At 38.4% G+C, this 20,817-nt stretch overlaps 1 protein-coding gene across 1 annotated transcript in view; it reads left to right on the top strand.

The window, feature by feature from the left end:
- CDK5RAP2 (CDK5 regulatory subunit associated protein 2) overlaps positions 1–20,817 on the top strand; it is an 84,035-nt gene that overhangs the window by 58,919 nt on the left and 4,299 nt on the right. Inside the window, 10 exon segments of the mRNA XM_075520096.1 lie at positions 2,252–2,300; positions 3,084–3,268; positions 4,413–4,538; positions 8,843–8,959; positions 10,817–11,006; positions 11,222–11,343; positions 12,752–13,000; positions 14,875–15,134; positions 17,457–17,603; positions 19,657–19,795. Of these exon segments, the coding sequence (XP_075376211.1) occupies positions 2,252–2,300; positions 3,084–3,268; positions 4,413–4,538; positions 8,843–8,959; positions 10,817–11,006; positions 11,222–11,343; positions 12,752–13,000; positions 14,875–15,134; positions 17,457–17,603; positions 19,657–19,795 (1,584 nt within the window).

The following is a 20,817-nucleotide window of genomic DNA, read 5'->3' as shown; positions in this document are numbered from 1 at the left end:
CCGCTTGCAAGAAGGGTAAATGCAGTGCAGAGATCTCGGCTGTGCTTTTAGAGTGAAAGGAGAAATTATCATATAGTAGCCCATCTAGGCAATTTTCTATGGCCAGTGCCTTTAAAGAAACTGCAAGGAATCGTGCATGGGACAGTTGGAAGATAATACCATGCTGATTTGCACATTATTGATATTCCTGTAGAAATAACTCAAGTTAAATTGTATGCAGGTGTAAAATCATCTGTCACTGGATGCACCACGAAAAAGAGCCATAGACTTTATGGAGAAACCCACCCAAATGGTGCACATAGAAAATTAAAATAAGGGGGGAGAGAGGGAAAATCTATTTGGTTAGATGGCAGAGGCAAATAATTCCTTTCAGAATTTTGAGTAGCTCATGAATTTAAGAGACTGTGGTATTGCAAATCAGTGTGCATTTGAGGGTTTCTGTAGGGCGTAATAGTAGAACAAGAGCCTCCGGAGCAGGGGTCCTAGGAGGAGTCAACCAGAGAAGTGTTGTCCTGGTGTATACCCAGGAAAGGACTTTGTAATGTGTACCAGTAAGCAAAGCCCTTTTAATTATCACTGAGAATCGGCATATTGAAAAATGGGAGCTTACACATCTGAAAACGCTCTTGTCCTTTGACTGTTTATCCCCGTTCCCTCACCTGTTGTTTGGCAAAGCATTAAGTTGGAAAGTCAAAGCCTTAAACGTCTTAAGAAGTGGGACCATATCAGGAGATGTATTATTCCTGACATTTCTAATTATTTTCCTAAGAGACCTGCATCTTGCTGCCAAATAGTCTAGCTGGTTAAGAAAAGCATGCTGTCTTTCATAATAGAGAGCTAAAATGCAACCATGTTTTGTAAAATGAGCATCAAGATCGACATTTGTTACCTGAAGGAAGGGTATATCATACATATTGCCTTCAGTCTGTAGTTTGAAGAAAGTGAGTGGCAAAGGGATGCTAACATGAGTGAGAGCAAGAAAGACCTTTTCCTATCCTCACAAGTGTTGCTCTTTCTGACCCAGCAGCTAGCGATACTGCCACAGATGTCAGCTGCAAAACTGTCATTTTCAGCGAGACGCTTGGTGGCCTGCAGTAGGGACCCTGACCCCTACGTCTTCCTGAAATTGGCTCTAGAAGATCGCTTTGTTCAGAAGCATTCAGGGCCCAGCCATACAATGATCTGTATCCTGCCTTTCATTAAAGATAGTGGCAGCATGTTGCAGTTTTGATTGCTCATATAAAGGAGTTGTATATGAGAAAAAGGTATTATGGCTAGTGTGTCATAGCAGTGTAATAAAAGATTGAGTGTATTCAACGATTTCAGTGGCTACAGAGATTCCTTGCGTTACAAATGAGAAGACTGTGTAGTGAATAAACATTAAATGCCTTTAAAAAAAATCCCCAAACCAACAGATGGTATCCTATATACTATGAAAAGTCACTGACAACTGAGACAATTCAATATATCTAACACAATGGTGTTGCATTGAATCACACATTAAAATAAAATGATGTTTGTAGGGTTATAAAGAACATCCAGCGTACTAAGAATTGACTGTAAAGAAGAAGCATAAACAACCGTCTGTCTCTGCATTTCCATCCTGACCTTCAGTTCATTCCCCTGAAATTTCAGCTGTGCAACTCTTGCCTGCCACTTTTGCTTAATTGCACAAAAATTTTAAAATATAGGGAGCCAAGGTGACACCATGAAACTCTTTATTTCCTTATTCAAATTAGCGTCTAAGTCCAGGTGTCTTGCACTGAATTGCGCTTGTGCTCACACACTATACCACTGCAGCCAAAGAGTATTGCAGCCAAAATCCTGTGGATGCCCCTTTATTAAGGATAACTGGTTAGCCTGACCCTGCGTGGACAAAATCCAAGTGAGATGGAGTTGTTTTTATGTAATTTTTATTGAAGAAATAGTGGCGTGTACCCCTCTTCCTTTTGGCTTATAGCACAGTATTTTACATCTGTATGCTAACTAAAACACCAAGGCTGTAAAATCTGGCACCTGTGGTACCTAGTAATTTTTTTTTGAACTCCAGAGAAAGCTATTCCTTTGTTGCTGGGCTATAAATAGTTTTGCTCATGTACAGCATTTGACATTAACACACAGTGTGTTGAGTATCTGTTGACTTCTCTAAATTCTCATTAATTTACCATTCTATATTTAAATAGTTTAAGATGGAGGGGAAAAGAGTATAATTCTCAAGATCTGTTTTTAATCAGATATTTCTGCTTTGCAGGAGAATCAATAGGTACAGAAGTTACTATACTTTATGAATTAGCTCAAAGGTAAGAGTGCGACTGAATGGTTATCAAACATATGTTTTTTTGATAAGTTGATAAGGATGCTCCATGCTTTGTAGCACAACTTTCACTGTTCTGCTTTTTGGGAGGGCTTTGCTAATGTTGCCTGTTTCATTAATATCCATTTTGTTAATAAAAATATCCATAGGAAAGGCTTTTTTCCCCACTTCTCGGCAAACTGCTGAGACACTGAGAGGAAGCATCATGCTACCAGGATTGTTCCTTTCATGAACAAACAAAACGTGCCATAATACACTGTTGTGCGTGTTCAGATATTATCCTAATTGCAGTGCTAGGAGGGATAGTCAGCTAACTTTCTGCTTCCGTGACCTTGGGGGCTGGCTCAGGATCACCGAAGTACAGTGCTGTTGAGCTTCATTCTCAAAACACCCTTATGCTGAAGGTGAAGAGAGCAGGTGGTGTTATGCTGCATACGGTGGTTTTATGCCAGCCCGGGGTTCTTCTGTGCTACAGAAATCCTCAGCTGCCTGTTCAAGGCAGCTTGAGGTCCCCTTAACGTGAAGGTGACTACCTAGCGCTGGAACGTGAACACTAGGCTGGAGGTCCATTGATTATTCCTGCTGACTTCAGGGTGGTCTGAATTTCAGTCTTGATATATACCTCTGATGTGTAGTGCGTTGTCATGTTCCGTCGCATAAATTCACGTGCTTTACCTGTGTCCTGTAAATTTGACACCATGCTCTCTGTCATGCTTCCAAAGTAATAAAATAATTCTTATATTTTAAAACGTTCTGTTTGGCACAAAAGCGATAATGAGAAGAATGCCACAATGTACCAGCAACTGAAGGATGAATCACCTGTACCATCTGCTCTTCATAGCTTGTCTGACTTTGATTTGTCAGAAAAGTCGTCTCTTGGATCACCTGAGCACAGGCATGACCTAGAAGGACAGCACGGCGCACTGGCACTTCTGCCGAACAAGTTTCCCCCAGGTGATTTTTTTCCCACTGAAGATTCGCTAGATATTGGAAAAATGTGATAAATAAGACACAAGGGAACTAATTAAGAAATAATAAAGAATGTTTGTTTGCTTCTGCTTTCCAGTAGCTTGCATAATCATTGCAATTTCAGTAATAAGGCGTACAGAGATGACAACGATTTGAACTACCTCCTGTTTGAAACAAAATTAACTATGATATTTTGTGTCTTTGTTGTTTTAGACTATCATCTTTTACAGTACTCCAGACGGTCTTTAAATAGACAAGTTATAAGGGGAAAATAGACAATTGTCAAGAGATTATTACATTGAAAAAGAGAGATTTTCTAATTTTATAAAAGCCAGTGTTGTGTTTCCTTGAGAATTGTAAGTGCTGCATAATTAATAAGTGGTGTCATGTTTGACCTGGATAGTTTCACTAAGCACAAGTGATGCTTGCAGTAGTTTGTTATAGGCAGCGATGAAAATTTAATAGCTGAGATAGCACGTACTGTTCAGGAGAAAAATATTGCAGAGTAAACCAGAAGTGTATGACATGGATAAACTGACAAATAAGATAGTGACAGTTAGAACAGATAAGTTCCTGAGTAAAGCTGAAACTTACAGCCAATGGAAGAAAAATTGTAGAATGGCAAAGCAAGAAGGAAAAGGTACGGTAATGAAACTTGATAGAACAGATTTATTTATTATGGTATGCATTGTGTAAGTCAAAGTAAAATTTATATCTGAGTTACTCTGGTAAGCTTCCTATTGTTATAAGGAAAAATGTATACTATTGGTGCATTGAGCCTGAATGTGAAGCTGCATTGCAGAACTTTGGATTCATTTCTCAGTACAGGGGACGTTTTAACTAGATAAAATTGTTATCTACTACAGTTTTGTAGGAAGAGGAAATTTAAAGAGCCTTAAAACTGGACTATTGTTTAAGTTAAAATGTAGAGTAGGAGTTTTCACTAAATGCATGGTTTGGGCACTATATGGAAAAAGACTGTTGTGGAGTCAGAGATTTAATGTCTGCCATTTTGAACAGCTCTGTATCATTTTTTAGTATTAAAACCCATTAGATTTGACAGGAGTACATAGTGTAAAGGAATACAGTCATTTACTCTAAATAAGAAGTGGTCTCTTGGTTTATTTAGAGTTATTAATGGAGCATCTGCAAGAAATTCGAATCCTGAGACAACGTTTAGAATACTCCATAAAAACTAATGAGAGACTGAGGAAGCAGCTTGAGAGACAAGTAACAGACAAGGAACTAGATCGAGGTAAGAATTTATTTCATGACAAACTAAATCCACCTTTCCTGCTTAAAGCCTGAGGGATCAAATGCTGCTGGAAATGTTTTGTGTGCTTTTTTGAATAAACCCCACCCCTTTACAGCTGGAAAATGATGTGCCTTTCTCTGAATACTGCTGCATCGTGAGCTCCATCAGCAGGCACAGCTTTTCCATGCTGCCTGTAGAGTGGCGTAAAGACGGATCTAATGTGCCTCTTCCTTGAGTCCATTGCTTGAAGTGTATCCAGTACCGATGCACAAACCTTTTATGGGATACAGGTACACCACACAGCCTCCAAGCTACAATTGCACGTATTGCTAAGAGAGCAGAGCTACCAGGTAGTTTTATGACATTTGATGATGCTGTGCTTGAATTTCATACAGAAAATTGAAAGACCCTTCTAGTTCTGTTATCAGCAAACAGCCTGCTGGTTTGTTTGGGTTTTTGTGCCATTGGGATATCATTACTGTTGTAATGGTCTTGGATTTGAGGATGTCATCCTCTTTCCATTCTCTGCCGTGTCCAGCCAGGGGCAGTTGCAGGAGAGGAAGCCCATTTTATCAACATAGTTTCACTGGGGCCTGGGCCCGGTCTGAATAGAGGAGGAGGCGCCTTGCTCTGAATTACGTTGCTGCTCTCGATCCCAAGTAGGAATGCTGTGGAATTAGCTTTGCTGTCCCCACTGTGTGTACCCAGGGTGGTCAGCACAGCACCACTGCTAACAGCACTGTTGAAGATGCCTTCTCTGGAATTTTCTGACTGCTTTAAAGTCAGCTTGTGTTTACATACAGAGAAGTTTTTAATGAAAAATACCTGACAGAAATTGATGGAAATTTTAACATAGGGTTGGTTTTCATTCCAAACCCTAATATAAAGCAGTGGATGAAAAATGGTAAAAACAGGTATGCAAATTCAGAGTCACTACTCTCTGTTGCTAGCATTCAGCCTCTTTGAAAGCCAAGCTCTGTGGTGTGTTTAAAGCTTTTCAACAAGACCGTAGCCAGGCTTTCACTAAGGATGCTTTTGTAGCACCTTTTCGAGCACACTGTACCGGGCATACTTTCCTACACTTTACTCTGTTCTTGCTCTCCTTCCCACATTTCCCCCCATAGGACAATTGATTAATATGCAATATTACTCGGAGTTGGAAGCAGGCAATAAATACATACATGCTTTCCTTTTACTCAGTTTCACTAATATTGACATTAGATTCATTATGTTTTACATCACCCCATGATCCATTTCTGTTGTTGTTTAAATGGAGACTACCTGCAAATGGCAGTTTGCTTTCAGGAATAATTTACAGTGATGGAAAGGTGTGTAAAAAGCATCCATTTCATTCATGAAGTATTTACGCTGCTGGAAAGGCATACTGTTCTCGTGAAATAACCACACTGAAACATTTACAGCTTCATAAAGATTCTGGCAAGGGCATCCATTAATGCAGTGAAAGTATATTTTCTTTATAAACTGTCTTATGCCTTCCATCTGTCTTCTTGTTGCCTTAGTGGATCTACCAATGCATGGAGGAGAAATTCGAAAAAGAAAGGAAAAAAGCAACTACCTGTTAGACAGCTCCTTTTTGTTACTATGTTCTTTCAGCGCATCCCGTTTCTCTTTGTTTTGAAGATCTCTTTCATGTTATCAGATAGGCGTGTTCTCTCTTCTAGTAATGATGCTACCTTTTTTCCTAATAGATGGGCTTTTTTTGACTTTCAGTGTGAGAAGTAGTTCCTAAGTGAAGTTGAAGCAGATTTTAGCTTTGGACATAATAATTCAAAACAATTTTTTACTTTTAGCTTAATATCCTTAGTTTGTTTTCCTTTAAAAAACAAAACCAAGTTGTTACATACTTAATTGTTGATGAAAGCCTGTTAAATTCATGTCATATTGTTTGTTCAACCAAAGTTAATGCATAGAATTATTCTTTTCTGATAAATATTATACGGATGTATATACATGCATCTGCCCACTATTTTTGCCGTGTTATTTTTAATATTTAGGTTTTCTAAGTATTTAAATGCCTCTGGGCTTCTAGTATTCTATAAATGACTCAAGTGCTGGTAATGACTACATCGTTACTATAGAGCTGAGGTTTGCAGTGCAAGTAGAGCTAAAATAATTGCTTCAATCATTTCAAATGTTAGGCTTGAAAATAAAATCAAAGGTTTAATTTTGAATTTCCTAGGTTTCAAATGTTATTAACGGCAGTTAATATTAAAAAGGGCTTTTGTTTGCTTTTTTTTTTTAACCCATAAGTAACTAATGTATCTATTCAGACCTATCTTCAGCTTCAGTATGCCTTTATTTTGCTTTACCCGGGAATGAGTATTTCCTTCCTCTTTTCTGTGATTTTCAATAGTGCCTGTCTTTCAGTCAGTGTTTCCTTTGAAACCTTCAAGGTACGCTTCCTTAGCATTCACTTTTTCAGCACAAAACATAATGAAAACTCAAGTGTATCGCAATTGTAGGCCCTGATGCTCCACTTTACTCTGGTTAGATGGACCTTTGCATCTATGGAGAGCGTAATTGATGTCAGCAGGGCTCTGCACAGAAGTAGTAGTCTCAGTAGTGGGTCAAATTGCAGGATTGTGGCCTTATTACCACTGGCTCTACATTATCCCTTATTATGTAAGATAACTAATAGTTATATTCTAAAGGCTTTCAGTAGAACTGTGATAGCATAACTTTTCAAATAGGATAAAGCTGGGTGATGGGCAATAAATTAAATTAGAATCAAGATGAGACCATCAAGCCTTGCCACTTCAAGTTGAATTGCTTTGTTAAAATCTGAAAGGAAAAAGCCTTTTGAGTTCACATAGCTACCTCAACTCTTTAACATATAGATAGTAAAATGCCATTAGTGCCAGGCTTCTAGAGCCTTTGAGTCTTTCAGTAACGACAAGAGGTGCATATCATGGCACACTACATCCCAGTTAGGTAGTGGGTAAAAGCTTCAATTGGGATTACAATAAAATGAGATTACTCAGAGGAAGTGCAGCACATCAAATTGAATTGAACTGCCAGAGCTGAAAGGCATCCTCCTCATACATTCAGCTAATTTTTTTGCCAGCTGGTTATTTCTCTATTAACCAAATAGTTGACACTCGCGTAGTTATCTAAGCTTTAAAGCGTACGAGATACTGCGATAGCCAATCAACTGAAAAATACTTTTAATAGCAATTTTAATTCTGGTGGGTCGTGAAGTGTTTTACTGACTATAAGCAGGTTATAAAGGGCAATAGCAATTACTTGACTTGCATTTCAGAGGTAGCCACCTTGAAAGTGGAATGTGGCACTTTTCAGACTGTACTGTAACATTATACATCACTGTGGGATGAGTAGCGTAAGTACAGTACATTATGAGGATTACCTAGGCTGGAATTTGACTGACTGGATACACGATTTAACACTTATATTCATATGACTAGTGCAATAAGATCCTCAGAGTAGGATTCATCAGCCTTAAGGTTTCTAAAAGTTGGACACCGAAATCTGTGCCAGTTACCCAGAGCTTCTCATGGAGGCACTGGAGAGAAGAATGTCTCTTCAGAGGACAGGGCATCTCATCTGCAGAGAGGTGTGTAGAGGATACATCGGACGAGTCGCTCTCTGGAGGTGCCTGTTTCTCCCCATGACTATTGAAGGAAGCCATAGGTTGATCAACACTGCCTCAGATGTCTAAATGTTAAAACCACGAATTTAAGAGGATGAGTCTTCATGCCTGTGATCGTAAATGGGTTCTCAGTTTGTAAGCAGAGGCAAAGACAGTGACTCCAGCCTTATGCTCTAGAATGGTGTGGTAACAAATGTGTTACCAGACTATTTACCTTACTTCCAGCATTACCCACTGTGGATTAGTTTGTAGAATCTAGTGGTCCTCTGCAATGGTGTCATTAAATACAACAGAGTACGAATAGAGCAAGATTGAAATATATGGTAAACCTTCATACCGTTTGCATTATTTTCAAAGAATAGCAAAGTCACAAAATACTCCTGCATTTTGTTCTGTTGGAATTTTAGCTGATAGGTAAAGACTGCCAGGGATAATTTTGCAATTTTGGTAATGGTTGCCCAGCAATGAGAGGTACTTGTGATGCAGGGCTTTGGATTACTTGGCATTGGCCTGAACTGCCTCTCAGTCTGTAGGGATAACCTTCAAAATATATAGGGGAGAAATACCTTTCATAACATGTTTTTCTGCAATTCTTTAAATTGTTCTTGTCTGGAAAGTTTAATCTTTAATGACCTAGAGATGACTCATAAATCATCTTTTATGCATATATTTATAGGTTCTGCAAACATTTTTATCCATGGCTCAGAGCAGCATAATTCCCTGACTTCTGAAATACATTTCCTGAGGAAGCAAAATCAAGTTCTGAATGCAATGCTAGCAAAAGGATCCAGAGGTAAAAATGTAAAACTGTGCTTTATGGGAGTAGACTGCAACTCACTTCAGATCAGAAAACAATAAAATATTAACAGTCCATTCATTAAACTGACTTAACCATTCTTTCCACCCTTGAAATTCCATGCTCAACCATAAGCATTAAGACCGGGGCTAACAATGATAAAGGAGTAGCAGTAAACTTCCTTCTTTCTGTTTGTTTGTAGCATTTTCCATATGATATTCACTTTCATTTCTCCATTCTTCTTTTTGCATGCCTTTCTTTTTATACATTCTTTATCCTTTCCCCCCATGCCTTTTATTAGCAGTTTCTTGCTCCTTTTTCCCCATGCTTCCATTCCGAAGCTCTCTTAAAAAAAAAAAAAAAAAAAAAAAGGCCCTAGAATAGCATCATTGCTGCAAATGAAACCATTCAGTACAGAGGATTTCAGAAGGTTCAGAAGTCTGCTGCAGAGGGTTGACTGGACAGGCCAAGTCACGTTCTTTTTGGAAACAATTTAGAAGAGAACAGAACTGAGGGAATCCATTTGGAGGTCTTTGTGATCTCTGAGATTAATTTTAAACTTCCCTCATTTTCACACCTGTGAAGAGAAAAATATTAAAGTCTTCCTTCTTTCCCCCCAAGAAAACCAACAATTCACCAACTAGATTCTTAAAAGCAGCTTAAGCTACAATTAGGTTGTAAGTCTCCCTATTTTCAGACTGTTTGTGTAAAAGCACTGGTGCTTCTTTCAGAGTAATGCATTCTCTCATCTGTTTTAGTGCCTCTTAGTGCTTATCAGTTTGTTCAAGTTCTACTTTTTTAATTAATATTTCCCTGCTTTTGTTTGTTTCTACGTTTGACAATATGACCTGATAATATCAGGGTTTCTTTTTTATAAGAACCATGATGAATAGAGCATTGTTGCCCTTGTGTTTTAAAATAATGTCAGTATCTCTGCAGTTTGTGATCTTCTTTTCCTTTTATTCCTGGATGCACTAGAGAAAGAAAAGCCTCTTAGATACCTCCTGCATGTTTTGGTCTCAGGTGCTTTCTGTTTAGTCTTAGCTTAGGTTTTCAGTAGTGAAACTACTGAAACGATGCACATTTTTAACCGCATGTGGGGATTACCATTGTCATACGCTTTCAACAGGACTACTGAAGATGAGAGAGTGATTTTCTGATTGTTGGGAGATGGAACAATTCCTCCCTGCTGTTTCTTTGCTAAGGTTGCCGCCTCCTTTTCCAACACTAAATGTAGGGTCACAAAAAACAGGGTCCCCATAAGCCTCTCTGATTGCAGCTGTCTCAGAATGCTCGGTTGCCCCTATCAGCAATTGTTTGTCACAGAACCAGTTTGGGGCAATAGCTTGTGCCAAGGAAAGAAGGGCTGATACGATACATTCGGCAGATGAATAGGGCTGGGAAGGAGAGGACAGAGGGATTTCTGTGAGACAAAGAGGAACGTGGGTGCAATGCACCCGGGAACAATCCTACTGAGTTATTTTATTTCTAAAGAGAAGTCAAATCCATCATTTTGTGAGGACTGGCAAAATTCATGTGCCTGCTTTGGGACCACGCTGACACTAGTTGTTGAATACTATCCTTCTGACCAAATTCCAAGGTGTTGCGGGCATTTGGCATATAAGGCTGTACACAGGTTTTTATGGAGCCTTTGTGAGTCCTGGGGGTTAAATGTTGCATGTTACAGGAAATGTTTCTAGCAAAAGTTGATAGAAAATTGAAATACTGAAATCCTAAAACTCACAAGAGCAGCTGTTGTTTTCTGACAGTCTCTAAAAAAGCTGGTTTTGTTAAAAAGCACAGCTTTAGTGGGTTGTGGGCATTGCAAATACCTTGTGTTTCTTCTTGTTTCAGATAAACAAAAGGAAAATGAAAAGTTAAGAGAATCTCTTTCTAAAAAGAATGCAATTATTGAGCATCTTCATGAGGATTATGAATGCATCAAGAAAGAAAATGAAAGGTTGCAAAAACAAATTGGCCAAAAGGAGGATGAAACCAGATATCTGACATGTCAGATTTACAGCGGTCGTAATGAATTAAACAGGTATTGATTCTGTCCACATTTAGACATTCATTTAGAGAAGAATATTGTCAATGTGACAAGCATGTGTTTAGCCATAGCCATTAACATTAATGAGGTGCACAGATATATTCAAAAGGCAAAGGAAGAATTATGGAGGAAAGGGGAAAGGATTTTAGATTTTGAAACAAAAGGTAAGAATTTAAGACTTAACTTTGCTGTTTATTGGGACTTCACAGGTTGCAAACAGAAATTAATGTAAAGCAACGTCAGCTCTCTGAGAATGAGAAGTTACTGCAGTCACTCCGAACTGAGATGAAGGTTTATGAAAAGTTGGAAGAAGCAAGAAAGAAGAGGACAGGTATAAATGCACAATTGTTTCTATACCCTTAGCCCTTGCAACACTTCCCTCTCTGAATGTGACCTTGTCAAAGGACAGCAGGGCTAGGTCACTATTTCTTTGTTTCTACTTGTGTCTGCTATGCAAAGTAAAACTGACAACTTGATGATAAAATGCTGCTTTTTACTTAGGAGTGTAACTGCGAGGTTGAGATGCATGATATGTTCTGACTAGGCACACCCAAGTTTCCTTTATCTTTTTAGTTAAGCTGAAAAGAAATATTGAAGAATCAGTGGCTCAGGCTGTATAAGCTTCATGGGGATCTTAGATACTTACTTGTCATCTAAATACATGCTGCTGCATCCTCACAGGTAGTGCTTACTCAGGTAGCTTGTGCTTTCTCTTGTCTGAATATGAGGGTACTGTCTTCTCCCTAGGGCCGCGGAGAAGTGCTGGCACTGTTTTCTGAATGAGATGTTTAATAATTTCCTGTCCACTTTTCTGTCACTAAAGGTGAGGGATAGGAACGAGACTTGCATGAGTTCTTCCCACCCCTTTTAAAGAAGCTATACCACCACATAGCTGTTGGTGTGGTTGGGTATAGAAGTGGAATGCTGTTCATTGCTGCATACTCGTTACAGGATCCAGCAAATTTCCCATTGGAAGTTCTTGTAAAAGTTGATTTTTTTTTCTTCCTGCTACTTTAAGTAATATGCCCTGCCGTCACTGTATTTCATGTCTAGCTGCAGCAGAAGAGCCTTGTTGGCATAAGGCTTTAAGCCAAAGTTGGCTCAGGGATGGAAGCAAGTCTCCTTGCAGAACTGGTAATGTAATTAGAGAGTAGCAGCACCCTCCTCATGCAGTTGAGCCCCTTCCCACTGTCTGGAGAACAATTTGATTTCAGCATGAAAGAATACATGGAATTGTTTGTGTACTGACCTCCTTCTATGAAAAGACGAACACAGCCCTTGCTTTTTTCAGGTTCAGATTTGTTCCTCTGGTTGCCAGGTGATCACTATTTTCTTTTTTCTTCTGTGTATAAAATTAAACTCCCAATTCTACTCCATCCCTCCTCCGCACTCTGAGATTACCCATTCCTTTTACTTTCCCCAGACTGTGTATTAATGCACTTCAGATTTTGTAAATCCTCTTCATTCTCTTTTTATTATTATTTTTTTTTTACTTTTGGCATGAGACTTATTAGCTTTTATGGACAAAGTGAAAAATAATTTTTGGCTCTTTAAATCTTTTGAGGGTAGAAGCAATTAAGACATGCTTTTTTGTCAAACCATTATCTTAATGCTGTTTGTAGTTAATTCTTAATATTGAGGATAAAGCTGGCTATAATTTACTTGCTCAGCATTCTGATAACGGCTAATATTATTTTAATTGTTGAAGATGTTAAGTGTTTCTTTTGAAATTGTCTCAGATCCCAGATGCGATGCATCAGAAGAATTGCGAAAAGATCAGAATAATCCACTTGACTTGCATGAACTATTGACTGAAATACAGAGTTTGCGAGTGCAGCTTGAAAGAAGCATAGAGACAAACAAGTCTTTGCATGAAAAGTTAGAGGAGCAGCTTTCAAAAGAAAAGAGAGAGGAAGTGGGATCGATGTCAGCTGTGAATATCAACTATCTTTTCAAACAAGAATCTCGGCATTATGCAGGAGTGAATGGTACTGTGCCATACATGCTTTTGTTATACTGTAGAACCTGTGCCTTGTTCTTTAAAGACGCTCTGAAAGCCTTATACAACATGAGCTGCACGTTTGGGAGCTGCCCATTGGCCTTTCAAATCCCTTTCCTGTTAGAGCTATTAGTGCATGGGGAGGTGAAATGCACACTGCACTGTCTTATAGCCTCCAACTGTCACTTCCTTTTCATTCAAGAAAAGCATTTGCAGACAGTCTCTGGGATGGAAGGATGCCTACATTAAATTGCCATAAGTTTTGCTTACCTGGGGGTTCTTTTTTTAATGCAGAGCTCTATAGGGTTTGCTAAGGTGACTATGTATTACTCAAGAATGATCGATAAGTGCACTAAATGGTCTTTGTATAAATCAGTTGTCCCCTTTTTGCCCTTGAGGAATATTTTACCTTTATTTCAATCACTGTTAAGTGATACTGTTTTAGCAAATCAGGAAAAATGTAGTGTTTACACACAGGGTTAGATTATGGTCCCAAAATAGATGTACATGGGATACAGAGGGCACAAGAATGTTCTTCCTTGCTGCTAAAGTACTCTGCATAATAGCAGCTTTCCATACGTCCAGCATAAAGCCACCTCTCCTACTGCCCGTACAGGATATGTTGTGTTATGGGAAGCAATAATAATGGGGCTTTTTGGGTCCATACACTTCACCTGAACATGCCTACCTAAATCTTATGCGCCACACAGAGCAAGACCACCAGTCAGAGGATTAGCGTGAGAGCTCGTGAGACACAACAGGGTTTTTTACCACCTTGCTGCTTTTGTGGGTCCATCGTGTCCAATCAGAATCATGCTTTAGATGAAATACATAATGAGCGTAACTCTACACTACTCTGTACAAGTAAGAAAGGTGCGGAATGCAGCAGATAATATTTACGGGTTGCTACCATTCTCTGTGCACTTTATACTTGAACACTAAGTTACGGTCATGTGCTCCATCTGGGGATGGTTCTTTAGGGGCAGTCATGATCAAGTAGGTGTGGAACAGCTATGGTGGGGAACCTGTACCACCAGTGTCCCCACGTTGCATTGGTTCCTGGTTAGTTTCTCGATAGAATCCTAGATGTTGCTTTTGACCTGCATCAGGTAGATTAGATAGGAGCTGGAGAAGCTCGTTATTTCTTTAAGAAAATGGTGAATGGAGTTATAATAGCTTGGTTTGATATGGACCAGAAAGACTCCTTGGAATGTTAACAGCTGAATTTGTTAGCTTTCTAGATGTACTGTGATTAGTCTTTACTCATAGGTACTTAGGGAATTTGGAAGGTCTGAAGAGGAGGGATATAGATAGGATTTAAGTTTGGTATAGCTGTGGAGAGTGTCATACTTTTTATGGAGTTAATGGGAAACTTACACTGGTTGATTAAAATATCTTCATCGGGATGTATCTTAGATTTTCTGACTATGACTTGATTTTGGGAGATATCTAGAACTGTGGATAGATGCTAAACAGATTAATGTAGGTAAATCTGGAAGATACATGGTGTGGTACTAGAAAATTAGCTGTGTTTCCCTGCTTCCTGAGTCCAAGTGCAGCATCAGCAAAAAAAAAAAGGAACAGAAGTAGAGCTAGGAAGTTTTTTTAATGCACGTTAACTTCTGCTGATATACTCTTCATTGTCCTGTTTTTATGTGTCTTTGCAAATGCCCTGCTACCAGCAGAAGCATTTGTGAGCTGCAGAAACGTGGACATTGTATTTGCTAGTGAAAACAGGTACATCCCAAAGTCTCTTAAACGTGTGTGTTATCAGTATCCCAGACGTGCTGTTTAAGGGAAGCCTAGTGTCAATTAGTTCTACATGTAAGGATAAAAAAAAATTAAACTATTTTTCTGTCCTAGGTACGCACTCAGCCTCTAAAGACGAAGTAGACAGCACTTCACATTGCAGTAGCACTTCATCTTCCAGTACGGCATGTACCCCTCGTCTTGTCCCTGGACATCGTATGTGGGCAGACAAAAATGGGCGCCACGTTCTTGGCTTGATTGAGGATTATAACGCTCTGCGGAAACAGATTTCAGAAGGGCAACAGGTTTTAGCAGAAATGGAGATTTCTTTAAGAGAGGTCACTGGTATGAAACTGCAGGAGTCTGGAATAAAGGTAAACAGTGAAAGCTGTTAGAGGATGGTGAATTTTACCTAGAGGTGCAAAATGTGTAGGTTACAAAAGCAAAGAACTAGGTTAATGGGGCAGCAGGCACCATTAACTGAATAACTCTGTCAGGACTCCTCAACCTTGACAGTCCAAGTCTCATCTAGATGCAGGCACCTATTTGTGATTCTGGGTTAATGAGGCTACGGATAAATTTGTTAATTCTGGTCCTTTAATAAGCAATCTCACTTTTACTTGCAGCTTGAAATGAGGTGAAACTACTTGCTTTTGCTATGGAAATTGGTGATTGTTACACTGGAAGCGATAAAAAAGCCAAACAAAAACTACAACAAAAAAACCCAGATAAAACTATAAAATGCTTTAGAAAGGGCTTAAACTAGGGGTATATATCAGTAACCTAAGGATAAAAATAATTAAGGAGATTTTCTTGTAATGAAGGCTTGGGACAAACCCAGGAAATATGAGACAGTTAAAAGAAATCTGATATACAGCTGATAAAGTTCCCCACTTACTTGTATTCAGCCCTTTAGTAACACCAGGTGATAACTGTGCATTAATGATTGATGTATGCTAATGAAGGTTGTTTCATATTAGGGAAACTTTTTAATATTTTTCCACTTCCTAGTATCAATTGAACACTTTAGCAATATTAGCAGCTAGTCTAGAAACTGGAATATCTCATTAATGATCAAATAATGTCTTCTAAAACATAGCGTATCGTCCTTTCTGCATCATGTGTGACAGTGATATCAATTCATGGTGCTCTTACTGTAGTCTTAAATATTATCATTCTTAAACCAATAAAATATTTGGCTTGTATTGAATTATGTCAGTCCTTTTCCTCTAGAATCAGGAGAATAACTAGTGTTTACTTATGCTAATTTTTTCTTATTTAATACTGCTAATTTCTGGATGCAGTTAATGATAGCATATTTGGGGTGGATTGAATAAGACAAATCTACCTACAAACTTCAACAAAAGGGAAGGAACAATCTGTACGTGTCCACGGCAGCTAATAAGGGCCTAAGAAACTTAAACCGCAACAGGAAAGGCTTGGATCAGGCATTTAAAACAACACGCCAGTGGTGAAAATAGTGAAACACTGGAATGGAGGCTGTTCCGAGACACTGTTCCTGGAGGGGCTTTTTAAGACCAGATTACGTGAATGTTTGAAAAATTACATGTAATGCTTGCTGCCTTGGAGTGGGAAAGTAAACTAGGTGACTAATGAAGGTCCTTTTCACCCCTATGATTTTATGATAATATAAATGTTGTAAAAAACACGCTCACTGCTCTTCCAAAACCAGAAGGTCTTAACTGCATGGATAAATTCACGCTACTTATTTTTCTAGTTATAATTAGTAAAGCTATTGAAGATGCAGTCTTCAACAATTCTGAAATTCTTTTTGTGGTATCACATGTGTGCTCACACAGTAAAATGATGTCTGAATGACACTTAAGACTCTCTGAAGTATCATGTATTTTCAAATGACCTAGTTAAGATACTGATAATGACTGAAAAAGTAATCTCTCTGTAAGTTTTTAACTTGTTTTGTTGGTGTAAAGATAAAAGCAGTAAGTTTCACAATTTGCAGTTTCCTATCAAGCTTTACATCACTGAAGTTTCAAACTACTTAGCAAATGGGATGTTTTATGTGACAGGAGGATTCTGGTTAGATAACAATGCTAAGTAAGTATTCAAATGATATGCTGCATGGGGCAGGAACTGTGAGTGCTTTTCTTTCATTACCCTTCCTCCTTCTGTATCACCATTGCTTTGGTAATTCATTTGCTCCCCTTGCATTCTTCCCCTCCTTTATTTCACATTTATGCAATTTCTTCAATTTGGTTTTCTCATCTGTCAGCAGAGGAAAACATTTTATGTGTGTCCTGATAGTTATTTTAGCATTAAATGGAACAGTTTAAAGGGTCTGCTAAGGAAGAAACATCTATATTGCTTAAATTGATGTCTGTAATCATTTGACTTTCAAATAACGTGACACAAAATGCAAATGGAGAAAGAAGAGAGTTGCCAACTATTACCACGTGGCATAGCAAATCGAGTAAATATAATCCATTATTAATCATGGTTATTGATTAGGATAAATCCCCTCCCTTTCTGAAACTCTCAGATAATGCATAATTCAGCAGTCTTTGTAAACTAACAAGTTAGCTTTTGTGGCACACAATATCTGTGTACATCGTCTTAAATATGAAATGATACTAACTGGATTTAAACCATTAATTAAGATTACATTTTCATAATGTTTTAAGCATAAAATATAACATGTCTCTAATCCTATGATATAGGTACCAGACCAGGCATCACTGCATAGCTTTTCCACAAATATTCACACAGTACAGCAGATTTTAGAAGAGGCTGCACGTTTACTGAAACTTCTCTGGAGAGTTTCCCTTCCACTGAAAGCTGTACATGGTACTACTCATGGCACTCAGGTACTATCATGTTTCATTTTGGGTTTTTTGGTTTTGGGGGGTTTTTTTGGTGGTTTTTTTTGCTTTTTGGGTTTTTTTGTTTGGTTGGGTTTTTTTTAAACTGTTGTAATGTGTCAAGGAAGATGCAGGTAGGAACATGTCATTTGGGAAACTCTTTTGAAAATCATGAACCCAGGATGCCTAGTCTCTGGACACATGGATTTAGTTAGCTCTCATCACTGAAGGCCAAGGCTGAATGTGTGCTGGCTTTCCATCCTGATCATATTATATACCGGGGGGGTTTATTTACAAAATTCTTTATATTAAAGATGTAATCTGTAACCCTGTTACATGATATTCAGGAAACTTAGGCAGGTGGCAGACATTCCATTTCAACAAGAAAAGGGTTGGACTCCCTGCTATAGAACCAAATTCAATTTGATTAGGTATATACTAGTAACAACAGAAACTTCAGCAACTTTGATGTAATCTGAGCTACATTTTCCTTTTACGTTTTTGATGCCTAAGCTGTAAAATAGGATGCTTTTTTAAAAGTGTGACAAAACCCCGAGACAAGTTTTATAACATTTTAACTAAAAAGGATTGCACTATGCAAATGAATGGAAGTAAACTGAATGAGGAATGAATTATCTATACTGTCATAATACCACCACTCAGTAATGAAACTGTTTCAAAGTCTGGCTTTGAAATAAATCTAAAGTGTTTTTACTGCGGTTTTTGTATCTATTTCTTAAGGGAGGCAGGATATTGCTGGAAAAAAAACAACTTTAGGAAAGTAAACATTTTCTATATAATTTTAATAACATTTTTGTTGTTATTTTCTAGCATCCTTAAATGTGTAAAATCACAAAAGCAGTAAGAATGAACTGTGCTGTTTAATATACTTCACTGATGTTTCAACTCCCTATTTGGGATGTCTTGACAAATGTGTATACTTCCATTTTTATCCTTATGTGTATATTCTACATAGACAGCTATATGTTGGCCTGGACTGCAGTATGTGAACATACCATACACACACACAGTGTGTGTGATACATCTAATGATTTACTGCCATACTCATCTAAACCTTCTTGATCTGGATCAGTCACTTCTCAAAATCTGACCTCTGTGTGGGGGATCTGACTTCCCAGGACTGCACCTAATTAGAGTCTAATAGAATCTTTTCTAGGGTTTGTTATCCAACATCCTGAGATCTTAAGGACATTAGCTTGCTTCTGATGTCTTAAATGCAGTATATGAAAGAGTATCTCTTGAAACTTGATTCTAAAAGATACTGAGCATTCACTGCCTTCTCTTCAGCCCCACAGGAGCTGTGAGTAATCAGTTCTTCTGAAGAGCTAAATGCTAGGGGCAAATTCCAGAAGATACTATTATTTAAGAAGTGGCACAACGAGAAGAAAAATGTACAAGCTTAAGTTTGCGTGAGGATCCATATCAGTCATACCGGCAGACTATGTCAGAGCTACTCGTAGTCCTGTTGTAAAAGATACTAACTATAACTTAGTTGGAATTGGTGGTGAAAACTGAACCTTGAATAATGATACTGTCAAATAATTTTGCAATAAAAATGTCCCGGTCATTTGTACAATGCTTTTCAGCTCTTTGATAAAGGCAGCATCAACTGTTAACAGAAGACTGGAAAAGGAAGCTGGAAGTTCCGAACCTGGCAGACAGGATACTTGCTGATCCCATAGCGCTGGCCTTCATTATGTTTTCTGGTTGAGGGGGGAAAAAAAAAAAAGAAGAGAGGAATGGAAGTTTAAAAACAAAAATAGGCGCTGGTGTTAAGGCTTTTCTCAGACTAGCAGAAAAAGTAATTGCACTAAAAGCCAGCTAAGAATTGTAGTTGTCTCTTGGCAGATGTCATAGAATCGTATGTCACTGGGGATGTGAATGTGGAAGGACAGGCACTCAGTGATGTTTCACTCCTTTAAGTGGTTCATACTCTAAGGAAGCTTGAGGGCTTTTGTACAAACGTATTTAGCAACTAACAATGTACAAAGTACTTTTACATAATGCTTTAATACAATATTTTCTTCTCTCAATTTAGGATGAAGGAATGAAAGCAGAAATACTTAGATTACGTAAGAAACTGTCTGAGCAAGAGAAGAAGTTACATAGCACAGTGAAACGCTTGCACTCCACAAACCAGCTGAAGGAAAACATGGAGAAAGTCATCATTGACCAGTGTAAGTGTATGCTTTATTACTGGTTCTTTTTTTTATTTTTGTAGTCTGTGGCTACCTCTAAAATTGGAGAAAGAACAAAATGAATATAGGCACCCGTTCTTTTGCAGTTGCTCTGACTGGCGTTTCCTTGTGCGCACTCAGTTGTCACTGACAAACGATTTGTGAGGTTCAGACTGTACAGAACCGATGGAGCCTCATTCAAATGGAAAGAAATTGTCCAGCTACAAAAGGCTGCATAGAATAACATGAGCAGCAGTTCATAGTTTTACACAACCCACTGATGTGTCAATCCATGCAGCTGCCACTAATTGCCGATAATTACTTGAGTTATTCCATTTCAGATATTGCCATTCCACTGTAGTTTTCTATCCTACAACAGTTCCTGACAGAGGCAAAGTTACTGTTGCTGTAGACCATTCCAGCCAGTTTTTGATGTTGTCCTTCTCAAAATTGTGATTTTGCTTCAGTCTTGATAACTGTGGAATTAGGCTTTTAGATTTTCTGAGGTGCCTGTCTGTTGCGTGTATCGCACTAGATGGTAGCTGAATACTGGGAAAAGCCAAAGCAGCAGCAAAGGAGATTTGTCAACGCTCTACGCCAGAGTGAGGAGTGCAAGAGAACAGAAGGCTCGGAACAAGGGAGACGAAAGCTTACTATGAGTCATTTTTTAAAGAAAAATTAGGACATGCTGTGAAATGGTATTTTACCCTCAGCAGCCGTATCTAGAAAATTATGTGGAAACATGAAAACGAGTGGGACATGGGCTATACTGTAGCTGTGTTAAGCCAGGTGACTGTTTTAAGAGATCCATCTCTTCTGCTTTAGAGTTTAATCACTCATCAGAAGAGATAGGAATGGAGCTACCTTCTTTCCTACCTTCATGCTATGGCAATATGTGTATTGCGGGAGGAGGATGTAATTTTCTTCTTAAAAAAAAACAACAACAACAAAAAAATCTATCCTTACCTTCTCTTAAGAGGTGGGACTAAATGACTCATTAGTCTATGCTGGAATGGCACTCG

This window comes from Mycteria americana, chromosome 17, assembly GCF_035582795.1.
Source record: "Mycteria americana isolate JAX WOST 10 ecotype Jacksonville Zoo and Gardens chromosome 17, USCA_MyAme_1.0, whole genome shotgun sequence".
Taxonomy (NCBI): Eukaryota; Metazoa; Chordata; class Aves; order Ciconiiformes; family Ciconiidae; genus Mycteria; species Mycteria americana.
The sequence above is the reverse complement of the archived record's forward strand: the minus strand, read 5'-3'. Positions and strand labels throughout refer to the sequence as shown.